We start from the raw sequence: 12,961 nt of genomic DNA on the forward strand, positions 1-12,961 counted from the left end.
ATACAAAATCGTATGAGTCAGCGTTCTCTAGAGGGACAGGACTCATAGGAGACATGAACAGGGGATGATCTTGGACTCCCTGCTCACCTTCCAGACACATGGGGGCAGGCCTGGGCCCCCACGGCTTTGCTGGGCTCAGCCCACTCAGGGCGCGGAGGTTGGAGTCTCCTGCCTGCCGCTCTCCCAGGCTGCGCTTGGTCACTGGTGGCCCTGCGGTCCTGGGGTCTCGGAGGCAGCCCCCACCCCCTTGCCTCGGCTCCACTGGGCATTGCCCCGCTGGGGATTCCGAGGCAGCTCCGCCCCAATGATGAGCCTCTGCCTGGGCCTCAAGACTGTCAGCAACATCCTTTGAAATCTGGGTGGAGGCCACCGTTGCCTGCAGGGTCAGACGGTGTGGATGCCACCAAGCCCACCGCATGCGCCTTCAGGAGCAACAGGTGGAGCTGTGCCTGCGCCTGCCTGAGCCATGGCGGGGGCAGCCAAGGAGGGCTGGGCCAGGATCTGGGGAGACCCAGGCAGGCAGTGAGCTCTGTGGTCCCAAAGGTGCCGCAGAGGCCCATCCCTTGCCATGATTCTGCCCTCAGGGCCCTTATAAAAGGGCTGGAAGGAACTAGCTTGGCTGTTTTTCCTCTGAGTTCTGCCATGTGAGGCTGGATATGCCATCGGAGCTGCCCTCAGCAGACCCCAGCCTGCTGGTGCCTGGATTCTTGGACTCCCCAGCTGGAGAACTATAGGAAATAAATTTCTGTTGCTTATAAATTACCCAGTCTGAGGTGTTTTGTTACAGCAGTGGGGATGGACTAAGACCCTTCCTGTTTTCCCCCAGCTACGCCCTCGCCCCCAGCCCCAGGCAGCCGGGAGTCTACTCTGCGTCACCGTGGACCTGCCCATTCCAGACATTTGACATAAATGGTCTCATGTGATACGTGGCCGTCCACGTCTGACCTTCACTTAGCAAACGTTTGCGAGGTTCATCCACTTTGGAGCATGGCCCAGAGCTTCGTTCCTTTTTACGGGTGAAGAACAGTGTGGGGCTAGGCCACAATGTGCCCATCTGTCCCTCAGCCAATGGACATGTAGGCTGTGTCCACCTTGGGGCTATTGTGAATAATGCTACTAGGAACATCTGTGGATAAGCTTTCGTGTGGACACGTGTCTGATTCTCGGGGACGTGTTCCCAGGAGTGGGACTGCTGGGTCACATGGAATTCGGCTTCACACTTTGAAGAACAGAACAGCCGCGTGTGAGGTTCCCGTGTCTCTGCCGTGATACCTGTGATGCTTTCGGTTCCAGCCATCCCAGTGGGTGTGAGGTGCGGTCTCATGTGGTTTTTATTTGCATTTTCCTGGTGGCTAATGGTGTTAAGCAGCTTGTCATGAGCTCGTTGGCTAGTGGCATACATTATTTGAAAAAAACATCTATTCAAATTCTTTTGCCCTTTTTTTTTTTTTTTTTTTTTTGAGTTAGAGTCTCGCTGTGTCACCCAGGCTGGAGTGCAGTGGCACGATCTCGGCTCACTGCAACCTCTGCCCCCCAGGTTCAAGCAATTCTCTTGCCTCTGCTTCCTGAGTAGCTGGGATTACAGGCGTGCACCACCACACCCAGCTAATTTTTGTATTTGTAGTAGAGATGTGGTTTCACCATGTTGGCCAGGCGGGTCTCAAACTCCTGACCTCAAATGAGCCACCCAGCTTGGCCTCCCAAAGTGCTGGGATTACAGGCGTGAGCCACCATGCCCGGCCTCCTTTGCCCATTTTTAAACTCAGTTGTTTATCTTTGCATTGCTGAACTGTAAGAGTTCTTTAGCACATTGGTTTTTCACTACCTCACCCTGGAGCCGATGCACATCCCTTCTGCTCAGTCATTAGCCAGAAATGCAGAGAAATGCTACTGTATGACCCCATGACCTCAGCCTGATGTGCAGGAGTCCCCAGAACATTAGACGGGCCCCGACTGTCTGCAGGATACAGACCCGGGAGGGGGCTTTGCACTGTTGATCTGACCACAGCCCCTCACTGATTTAGCATGTCTGTAACGCCAGTGTGTTCCCCGTTCATCTTGTTACTGGGACCGCCCCACGTACCAGCTGCACACAGGGCTGACCAGGTGCAGCCTCCGGTGTGTGTTAAAGCCTGGTGGCAACAGTTCTCTTGTGGATCTTTTGGTCCCGAATTTCCTTAGTTTTCTTACTTATTTTTCCACGTTAACTTCACAATCGATGTACCTGGTTCCAGGGTTCTCTGGTGTTTTAATTGGCCCCCCCATGGCAGCCGACCAGCATAGGGGATGGCGCCTCGTGATGCCCAGGACAGACTGGGCTTGTTGCTGGTCTGGTCCTCGATCAGGCCTCAGACCCTCTATAACAGGTATAGATCTGCCCGCTGTTGGCCGGGCGCGGTGGCTCAAGCCTGTAATCCCAGCACTTTGGGAGGCCGAGATGGGCGGATCACGAGGTCAGGAGATCGAGAGACGATCCCGGCTAACACGGTGAAACCCCGTCTCTACTAAAAATTACAAAAAAATAGCCGGGCGAGGTGGTGGGCGCCTGTAGTCCCAGCTACTCGGGAGGCTGAGGCAGGAGAATGGCGTAAACCCGGGAGGCGGAGCTTGCAGTGAGCTGAGATCCGGCCACTGCACTCCAGCCTGGGTGACAGAGCAAGACTCCGTCTCGGCCGGGCGCGGTGGCTCAAGCCTGTAATCCCAGCACTTTGGGAGGCCGAGACGGGCGGATCACGAGGTCGGGAGATCGAGACCATCCTGGCTAACACGGTGAAACCCCGTCTCTACTAAAAAAATACAAAAAACTAGCCGGGCGAGGTGGCGGGCGCCTGTAGTCCCAGCTACTTGGGAGGCTGAGGCAGGAGAATGGCGGGAACCCGGGAGGCGGAGCTTGCAGTGAGCTGAGATCCGGCCACTGCACTCCAGCCTGGGCGACAGAGCGAGACTCCATCTCAAAAAAAAAAAAAAAAAAAAAAAAAAAAAAAAAAAAAAAAAAAAAAAAAAAGACTCCGTCTCAAAAAAAAAAAAAAAAAAATATCTGCCCGCTGTTTGCTCCTAGAAATTTACAATTTTTGTTGCTGTTGAGAATGGTGCCTTCTCTTTCTTCGTCTCTCCTAACCGGAAGTGCCTGAATTTGAAAGATGCTGATTCTTGACTCTGAATTTTGTGCACAGCCACCCTCCTAAACTCACCTCTGCCTTCGAATCAATTTTCCAAATCTATGAGGAGTTGCAGCAGGCTGTGCTCAGGTGCAGAGCCTCCCTCCAGCCGTGTGCGTGCAGCTCCTCCTGGGGCTCTTGGCTGTGAGGCCTGGCCCGTCCCTGTGGCCGAGGCTGTCCCCTCCCTGTGCCCTCGCCACGCCCTCCCCGTAATGCTGCCCGGACTCTGCACAGGGCAGGGCCCTGGGGGCACATGGAGAGGAACTGGCTGTGGGTGGAGACAGCACCCAGCTGAGGTCCTGGGAAAGAGGCCATGCCGGGGGTTCCTGGACACAGGAGGTGGGGCTGGCTGAGGCTCGATGCCTGCGCTGGGCATGGAGGAGGCACCTGCGAGCTGGGGCCTCCTCAGAGCAGCTGCATCGGGGGCAAACCCTGTCCTCGGTTTCCGTGTTCACATCTTTACTAGAACTGCAGCTGGCACCCGTGGAGCTGTGGGCTTTGTCCAGGGAGAGTTGTGCCCAGCACCTGGGGGGCCCTGCAGGGGTGCTGGACTCAGGGTTAAAAACGAGGATCCTGGCCTCCTGCAACCCTGTCCCCAGAGGCCCCATTGGAGCCACCTGGCCCTCCCTGCCGCCAGCCCAAGCATCCAAGGCTTTTGCCAGCAGTGCCTGTGGCAGCCTCGAGGAGGGTGGAGGCCCAGGGAGGGGCATCATTTGGTGTTTATTTATTTATTTTTTTTTTTGAGAAGGAGTCTGGCTCTGTCGCCCAGGCTGGAGTGAGTGGCGCCATCTCGGCTCACTGCAAGCTCCGCCTCTTGGGTTCCTGCCATTCTCCTGCCTCCGCCTCCCGAGTAGCTGGGACTACAGGCACCCGCCACCTCGCCCGGCTAGTATTTTGTATTTTTTAGTAGAGATGGGGTTTCACCATGTTAGCCAGGATGGTCTCGATCTCCTGACCTCGTGATCCACCCGTCTCGGCCTCCCAAAGTGCTGGGATTACAGGCTTGAGCCACCGCGCCCGGCCCATTTGGTGTTGATCAGGGGAGATGCCGGCGTCTCCACAGCCCCAGGGCCTCCAGGCTCGCCCGGGCTCCCTCACTCAGACGCCCCACCCACAAACACCTGCCCAGGTCCTACCAGGGGCCCCTCTCACCCCTGAAGCTGTGCAGGCCCTCGGCCAACAAACCAGGACCCTCAGCTTGGATGGGCAGGAAGGTCCAGGAGGGGCCCTTGAGACCTCCTTCCTTGGGCCTGGGGATTGGGGCTGCGGGAAGCCATGCTCCACCCCGATGCCCACCCCTAGCTCCCCTGGCTGCCTCCTGGCCTCTGTCTCCCTCCAGGCCCCCACCCTGACTAGGGAGTTGGGGGGTAGGGGTGGAGCTTTGGGAGAAGACCACGACCAGTCTGGTGGGGAGCAGAGTTTTGGGGAGGAGACCACGCCCAGTCTGGTGGGGAGCAGAGTTTTGGGGAGGAGGCCACGCCCAGTCTGGTGGGGAGCAGAGTTTTGGGGAGGAGGCCACGCCCAGCATGGTGGGGGCGGAGCTTTTGGGAGGAGGCCACACCCAGCATTGGGTTTGCATTTCCAGGATGGGCTTCTCCTTCCTGGACTCCTCCCCTGGCACTGGGCTGGGGGCTGTCAGGATGACCCTGCCCTACCCAAGGCTGACCTGGGGCCATGAGCAGGAGGATGCCCCCCTCACTGCTCCTCATGAGTCCCTGTGTGCCCCCAGGGAGCCAGTGGGCAGCAACCGGACCCCAGCTGCCTCTCAGGGCACCCAGGACTGGAGAGGGCCCTGCCCAGGGTCTGCGGGTGCCACTCACTCACCCGGCTGCAGCCCCCAGCTGCCCTGGACTGACCGTGGGCCTAGGCTGAGCTGACTGGACTGTGGGTTGTCAGCCCTTGGTTTGGCCCCACCACTGCTCTGCCAGGGCGGGGAAGGCTGGCAGCCCAGGTTGTGGGGCCAGAGGGCCATGCTGTGACAGACGAGAAGAGGGAGTAACCTGGAGGGCCCAGGGCAGGGACCAACAGCAAATGCCTCCCTAGGTGGTCTCTCCAGGACAGATGTATCCCTTGTGGGAGGGCTGAGGCGCCCAGCAAGAGCAGCAGCTCCTCGGGGCACGGGGACCCAGTGGGCTGAATGGGACTCTTGGAATAGAAGGAGCCTCTCCAGACTCAGCTCTGCAGGTGGAACGGGGAGGCAGGACCTGAGGCTCCTGGTGGGGAGGCAGCCTTGCCTTGCGAGGTCTCCCTCAGGGGGCAGAGGAGCCAGGGTGCCCCGCCAGCAGCAGAGAACAAACCCCAGTTCAAGGCGAACCCCAGGTGTGGGGTGGGTGGAAAAGCAGGTGGCTTTGACCATGAGTGGACAGGTGAGGGGCAGACAGGTGTAAGCAGGTGAGGGGACAGGTGGGAGACACATGGAGGGTGGGGGAAGATGGGGACAGGAGAAGAGGCAGTGGGGGCAGATGTGGGGCAGTTGGAGGTAGGTGGGGGTGGATGGCGTCGGTTGGGGGTGGATGGGGTTAGGTCTGAGCAGGTGCGGGGTGGGTGGGGGGCACGTGGAGGGGGCTGGAGTTGGTGTGGGCAGGTGTGGGCAGGTGCAGGGCAGTGCCGGGGAGGCACTGTCAGGTGAGTGTGGGGCTGAGCAGAGGCTGACCTGGGATACCAGGGCTGCTGCTCAGAACCTGCTCTCTGGGTAGGCAGCCGGGCTCCATCAGGTGTGACCGCCCACTGCACAGAGGGGTGGAGGCTGGAGGCCCAGACACCTGCAGGGGCTGGGAGGGATGTGGGTGAGTCTGGCTCCTCCCACACCCTTCGTCCCACCAGCGTCCATAGCCCTGGCCCTGGCTGTCCCTGACGTCCCCTCTAGTGGGCACCCCCGGCTGGAGGCAGCTTGCGTCAGGGTCCTGGAGAGTGAGTGGCGAGCCCACCACAGGGGGATCCTACAGACGCTGCTACCACTGACCAATGGCGCCGGTAGCTGGTTTAAAAAAGAAAGGGCAGCACAGAGGCCGTCCGGAAGAGCCGGTGTTTCCATGAGCCACGCTTACAGACGGTGCCAGAGGGTCCGGCTGCCTGACCGTGCGCTGTGTTTACAGATGCGCCCGACCTTATATTGTTCAAGTCGCACGTCCTGCCTATCAGGGATGTTTTCGGACTCTACGTGGGAAGCCCTTGGCTGCTGTGTGAAGGTCGGGTCAGGGGGCGGCTGAGGCTGTCCAGGGGAGTGGTCAAGGGCTTGGGGAAGCAGAGGTAGACTCACCAGGTGCTGGTGCTCAGCGGGGCTGGGGAACACCAACTCGACCCACGCCCTGGCTGGGTCACCCCGTTCCTGCTGGGGCTTGATGCCAGGCAGAGCGGGTCAGGCCGGGAGAGGCCTGGGGCCAGCCTGGGGAGTAGAGCTGCTCAGCGGGGCAGAGGTCCTCCTCCGGGCACCGGGCTCAGGGCCCAGTGGCCAGATGGTTTTCTTTGCTGCAGGGAGTGCCGGCTGCGGGGGGAGGCCTGGGAGAGCTTGTGCAGCTGGGCCTCTCTTGGGCTTCTCTGCTGTTGTTTTTTGCTGGAAAATCAATCCTGCAAGTCCAGCTGGGCTCTGGCTGAGCGCAGCTAGGGGTGGGGTGGTGGGTGCTTTCCGGCCTCTGCGGCGCGAGTTCTGGGCCCACAGCGGGGAGAGAAGGCAGGATGGGGTGCGGCCCCGAAGAGCCTGGCTCCCCCTACTCTGTGCCCTGCTTGGGTCACCCCAGAAGGACTATCCCCATCCTCCCAACTTCCTGCCCAGGCCCCCAGAGCTACCGGCAGCCTCCCCTTGCTCCCATGCCCAGGCAGAGGTCTACAGGAGACCAGAGCCAGCGTATTCATCAGCAGCCACAGGACAGTTCCCCACCGAGGCGCAGTAGCCTGAGGTGCTGGGGCTGCCCGACCCTCCCCAGCTCCACCCCTCTTGCCTCTGAGCCCTACCCAAGGCCTGGAGAATCACTGCTTCCTCCTGCTCCAGGGGTTCCAGCAGAGCCGTTGGAGGGTGTGCCTGCCGCGTTCTTAGCCCTCTCTGCCGACCTTTCTTGAACGGACTCTGGCCACGGTGCCAACGCGTCAATGGCCTGTGCCTCTGCTGTCTGAGCTCAGGGGCCGTCCATGCCTCCGAGGCTGGCATACGGCAGCTCTTGTTTTACCCATGAGGGGGAAGCCCAGGACCTGTGCCCTTGATCACACATCCAGTTCACACAGACGCACACGCACACGCCTGCCCACCAGGCAGACACCCACGCACCTGCACGCAAGCGTACGCCAAGCCAGCGGGCCCAGTCCCTGCCCCGGAGTCCCTGGTGTCAGAACTAGGCTGCTGTGGCTGCTCCCTCTTCAAAATGCCTGAGTTTTATGAGCCCAAATTAATAGACCTTTGTTGCTACATATAAATTTGAGGATAAAATTGTTGAATCTGTTCAACGTAAGCAGTTGAAATTTTGCCTGGGGTGATGAACGTCTCTAGCACTTGGTAAAATGTATTTAAAGGGCATGTATTTGACGACATTAACAGCCCGCCGCCCGCAAGCACAGCCCGTCTCGTCATCTGGCGGCCTCGTCGTTCACCACGGTTGGCGGCCCCAGTCACTCCCACGGTCTTTACCAGCCGGGTGCCAGTGGCTGGGACCAGGTTCTGACCACTGTGCCCACTCACTGTGGAATCAGGCGAGCGGGCCAGACCCTGCGTTGTAAGGACAGAGCAGGACACGTCCTGTCACAGGGCACCCGCTGTCTGCAACTTTTGTTTGTTTCTGCCCCAGGTTGGGCGGGACAGTTGGCGGGCACCACAGGCGCTCCTGTGAGGCCACCTGGCCAGTCCCAAGATTAGCTGCAGGCTTTGGCTGATTTTCTTGAGTCTTGTACACAGATGCTCGTCAGCAAATACCAGCGGCTTATCTCTTCCCTTCCAACATGCAAACCTTATTTCATGTTAGGTTTTGGCACAACCTCCAGTCTAATACCAACCTCGAGGGAAATAAACAGTGCTGCCCATTTCACAGGCCAGGAAACTGAGGCTGAGGGCCCCCCCAACCCCGCCGACATCCTGCTACCCCGCACCCTTGCTAGGCGTTGTTTTTTGCTGGAAAATCAATCCTGCAAGTCTTGCTGGGCAGGGTGACTCCCCCGAGGTGGCACCAAGGGGAGGTTCGTTTCGAGGCTCAGAACACTTTTCTGACAGTTTTCTGTCCCTTACATCCCAGACTCAGTCACACTTCAGCGTCCCGGCTCCCCGGCCGCCAGCCTCACACCACGGACAGCCCTTGGAGGTGTTCTATTCCTGCCCTGACCCTTCTACTTGGAAACATGGAAACAATGAGGCCAGCTGAGTGGGAGCCTCCAGGCCTGTGTCCAGAGCTAGTCCCCGGTGCCTGGCTGCCTCTCGGGGCGGGGCCTGTCTCCAGTTGGAGCTGGGAGGGCGGCCTACCCTGCCAGAGGCCAGCCCCACCCTCGGCTGCCGTGGGGGCTGACCAGGGCCCAGTGACCCAGCCCAGGGCTTGCCTGTGCAGAGGCTGGAGCCAGCGGTCAGCATGGAACTCCTGGTCTTCCCACTGACACCTCTGCAGCCCACACCGGCGGTATCAGAGAACATCAGCTCCAGCCCGCAGCCCAGACACTTGAAGTCACCTTGGCTGCCCCTCCTCACACCCATGCCCACGTCGGCGAAACCAGGGCTGGCTCCTTAACCGTGTCCAGAACCCACCCTTCCCACCCGCCCAGGCCACCTCCCTTAGCGACCCAGGGGCTCCAGGATGAGCCCCAGACAGGTCAGAGATGGGCTGGGCGGCAGGGAGCAGAGGCCTGTCATGAGGCGGGGCTGCCCTCGGCGTGGGTCTCAAGACCGGGAGCCACTGCCCATACCCAAGAGACCTGTGGGCACTGGGGTGCAGAGCCAGGTAGGAGGGGGCACCCCTGCCAAAGGCAGCGGCCTCCCCTCTGCTTCTGCTTTAGATGGGGCCAGGAGCAAGGGGAGGCTGACACTTAGGGGTTGACGCTGCAGGGTCTGGACACGTGGAGTGGCAGGAGAACCCATCTGCATGCAGGGAAAGGCTCGGGATGGGGACGTCCCGAGAGGACCCGGGTTCCCCCAGCACCCGCTGCAGCCCCTCCTCGCGCCACCTGGACCCGCCTGCCGGAGTTTACCTGGAAACGCTCCTCTGGGGTTTCTGTGGTACTTTTTTCACTTGGAGATTCGGTATCAAAGTTAACGTACGCTTATAAACGACCTGGGACTCTGCTGATGTGCACAGACCACACTCCCCAAAGAAGCTCTGAGAAACCAGGAGGCTGGGATTTCGAGAAGGACGCCAGTAAACTGTTTTCAGTATGAGCTGCGGGCTGATACTACCCCTGCAGGGGTGTCTCCTCCTGCAGCTGAACATCCAGCCCAGCTGTGGGCCAAGGTGAGGTGCGACACCTTTTGGCTTTTTTGCACATTTCTGTAGGCTGGGTGACCCATGGTCTGGGGAACTTCCTCAGTCCTGACATCTGCTTTCCTTCCTCCTCCTGTGGCCCACAGTCTTCCCAGGTCACAGGCCGGCCTGCGGGAGGTATGCCAAGAAGGGAGGGGGTGGGCAGTGGGGCAGGCCCGGCCTGGCACACTGCTTCCCTTCCACAGGGGCACTTCGGGCAGGCCACCTCCAAGCCAGGACCCTACAGCATCCCACAGACCCAGTGGGCAGAGGCACAGGCCCGGTACACACAGAGACCATTGCCCAACCTGCCACTGCACTGTCTCTGAGTCTCTCTTAGGCTGCCTACTTCAGAGAGGCTGAGCTAGGCCCTGGAGGTCACCAGAGCCAGGACTGAGGCTCACCTGTGTCCTCATGACAGAAAGCCACTAGAACAAATGCTAGGCAAACTGGCTCTTTCCGGGATTTTTATTTCTTTAAAATAATTCATACAAATGGTTACAGTCACAAACATGATTTTAACCAAAATATTGCTAGCCTACCACATCAGCAGGACGGCACTGGTGCAGACGGGGACGCTGCCACCCTCCACATCCCCAGGACAGATGTCGATGGGCAGCGGGCACGCTGGGCACCGCCCAAGCTTTTCCTTTTGGAGCTGCTTCGTGATGCCGTCTTTATTTGGAACAAGGGGGGGTTCATGCCAAATTAGGAAAAACAGCCTTTGTTTTGTTTTTCTAAATTATTCTAAAAATAAGACAAGCAGGTAGAAAAAACAATGCACTGTGTGGCATAAAAAGAAAAACGGGAAGGATTCATTGTCCTGAGAAGTTTGCCAACTGCCTCATTCTGGGGCACGTTCCAACATACAAAAAAAAGAAGAAAAAAAAAAACCAAAAAAAAAAAAAACCTCAAATTGACTTCCGAATGCTCCTTCAGGTTTTCTTTTTGTTGACAGCTAAGCAAACAGATCCTTTGTAATGTTCTAAAAACTGTACACAGACAAGAACGTTCATGGGAGAATAACTACTGACTTCTTCTGCTTAACGAGGAACGCGAAGGACACGGGCAGAGCGCCCACAGGACGGACGACAAGCGACACGAGGCCCAGCGCTGCCCCCTCCCGCCTCCTGACAGCCCGGACCAGTCTCTGCAGTGCCAGGGCCGCCACACAGGCACCTCCTCCACACACTCTGGTCCGAGGGTTTCCGGGCCCTCTGCCCAGGCGCTGAGGCTGGAGAGCTCCTCCCGGGCTACAACTGGTCACTGGCGTGGTCTCTATCTGCCTCGGGCTTGACAGTTTGGCCAGGAGAAGGGGCATGGGGTGGGTGGGCCACAGGGGGCAGGCCATGGGACAGGGACATGGCGCTGGGGACGATACCTTCCACAGCAGCGGGGATGCCAGTGGGGGCCACGCCCACCACGCCTGGAGGGTACCTGCTGGGAGAGGGTCCGTCTGTGAGGCCCCCTACAGGCAGCCTGACCGGGCCCCACCTGCCCTCACAGCGTCTGCAGCACTGAGCGGGGAGAGGGTCCGTCTGTGAGGCCCCCTACAGGCAGCCTGACCGGGCTCCACCTGCCCTCACAGCGTCTGCAGCACTGAGCGGGGAGAGGGTCCGTCTGTGAGGCCCCCTACAGGCAGCCTGACCGGGCCCCACCTGCCCTCACAGCGTCTGCAGCACTGAGGGGCGGCTCCAGCGGGACCAGCACTCAGGGTGAGGATCCCGCCTCCGCAAGGATGCTCCCGCCTACGGGGGCTACTTCTCAAGGCAGGGGAGGGGAGCCCTGGTGTCTCCAGGCGACTTGAACATGAGGTCTTCGCCTCACCCAAAGCCCCCTCCTCCCACAGGCCCCGTGCCCACAGTAGTCCTGTGCGCACTGGGTCCTGAAGGCCACCCCAGCTCCTTCCAAGAGGCCCTGGTTCTCATAGGCCTTTCGGGTGAGGTGGGCCTTACCAGTTCCACCCAGATCCTCCAGGTCAGTCAGTGGAGACGCCGCCCCTCCCGCCAGGGGCTGTGCTGGGATCCAGGGGAAGCCTCGGGCCCTCCTGGTGGCTGTTCCGGGCCAGCGGGCCTGCTCACCTATAGGCGGCCCCGTTGAGCTCAGGGTGCACGACAGCGGGGTCCATGCTGGCCCAGTGGGTGGCTGCCGTCAGATGGTCCTTGTTGACACAGTTCTTCAGGCTGTCTGGGATCCGGCCTGGGAGACGCAGGAGGGAGGAATAGCTGTGGCTCTCAGGGGGCCCCAGGAGCGTGGCCCACTGGGTTGAAGACACGGGCTGTAGAGCTCTCAGCAGTGTGCTCCTCCCTCTCAGCCCCAGGGCTCCCAAGGCATGGCAGGGTCCTGTCTCTCAGGGCACCAGAACCCTCGCAGCGTGGGGACCCCCAGCCCAGAGCATGTGCCCAGTTTGCTGAGGGACCTGTCTGCTCAGCCCAGCAACTTCCCAGCAGCTCTTGTGTGTAAGACGACGCCAGGGCTCAACCTGACTTTGGCCTTAGAGGTCCCTGCTGGGGGTGCAGTGAGAGCGCCATGGGCCCTGAGCTGGCAGAACATGGGCCTGGCTGCTGGGCGGATGCGAGCCCATGAGCCAGGCCTGGGGCTGGCAGGAAGAGTCCCCCAGGCCCACCTGTGATGGCTCTGCGGATCTCCCGTGCCGCCTCCTCTCGCATCTCGATGGAAGCCTGCTCGCTGTACCACGCAGCGTGGGGGGTGCAGATAAGATTGGGTGCATCCTTCAGGGGGCCCTGGCTAAAGCTGGGAACAGCACAGCATGGTCAGTGCAGCCCGAGTGCTGTGGCTGGGTGCGGGGGGGGAAGTGGCTGGGCACTGGAACCCCTGTGGGGGGCCCTGCCTGGGACCCACAGACCCCACGGCCCCGCTCCGCTCGGCAGGCGGGCTGAGCACAAGAGCTCAGCCCCAGGACCATCAGACACACCAGGGGCTCCTGACAGCAGCGGGTGTGGGAGCCCAAAGGATTTAATCTCCAAGCCCCTTGGGGGAGGAGCCCTGATGGGGGGACATGCTGGCCTGGCCCCTCCCGGCCGAAGGTCCTGTAGCCCCAGGAGCTGCAGGCTGGTACTGCCCCTGCGGGGTGTCTCCTCCTGTGGCTGACCATCCAACCCAGGGCTGCCTGGGGTCCCAGGGCGCTGCAGGGATTGCAGGTCTGGACATGACGCCATGACTCCATGGCCAGGGCCTGTGGGGACCACTCACGGACACTGGGGCCTCACTCTCTCCTGGCTGGTGGGGAGCCCTGCCCAAAGAGGGGCTGAAGAGGACGATCAACCCTCACAGGACCGAGGCGAGGCAGGCCTGGAGCCCGTGGCTCCGTCCTCACCCCACAGTGAGCAGCAAACTCCCCCGTGCCAGCCAGCGAGA

The 12,961-nt window shown here is 60.3% G+C and overlaps 1 protein-coding gene across 26 annotated transcripts in view; it reads right to left on the reverse strand.

The window, feature by feature from the left end:
* Positions 1-10,033: 10,033 nt before the first annotated feature.
* The window catches only part of CTBP1 (C-terminal binding protein 1), a 38,022-nt gene continuing 35,094 nt past the window's right edge, over positions 10,034-12,961 (reverse strand). For 7 of the 26 annotated variants that reach the window (XM_074039188.1, XM_074039186.1, XM_045392010.2 and 4 more), the window contains 3 exons: positions 12,210-12,337; positions 11,665-11,782; positions 10,034-11,020 (listed from right to left, as the gene is read on the reverse strand). In XM_074039188.1, the coding sequence (XP_073895289.1) occupies positions 10,837-11,020; positions 11,665-11,782; positions 12,210-12,337 (430 nt within the window). In that variant the 3' untranslated portion in view covers positions 10,034-10,836. Of the gene's footprint in view, positions 11,078-11,241; positions 11,783-12,209; positions 12,338-12,961 lie in introns of all 26 variants that reach the window. The other 19 variants (XM_015450012.3, XM_015450009.3, XM_045392009.2 and 16 more) reach the window with 5 other exon arrangements.

Source organism: Macaca fascicularis, chromosome 5 (genome assembly GCF_037993035.2).
Source record: "Macaca fascicularis isolate 582-1 chromosome 5, T2T-MFA8v1.1".
Classification (NCBI taxonomy): Eukaryota; Metazoa; Chordata; class Mammalia; order Primates; family Cercopithecidae; genus Macaca; species Macaca fascicularis.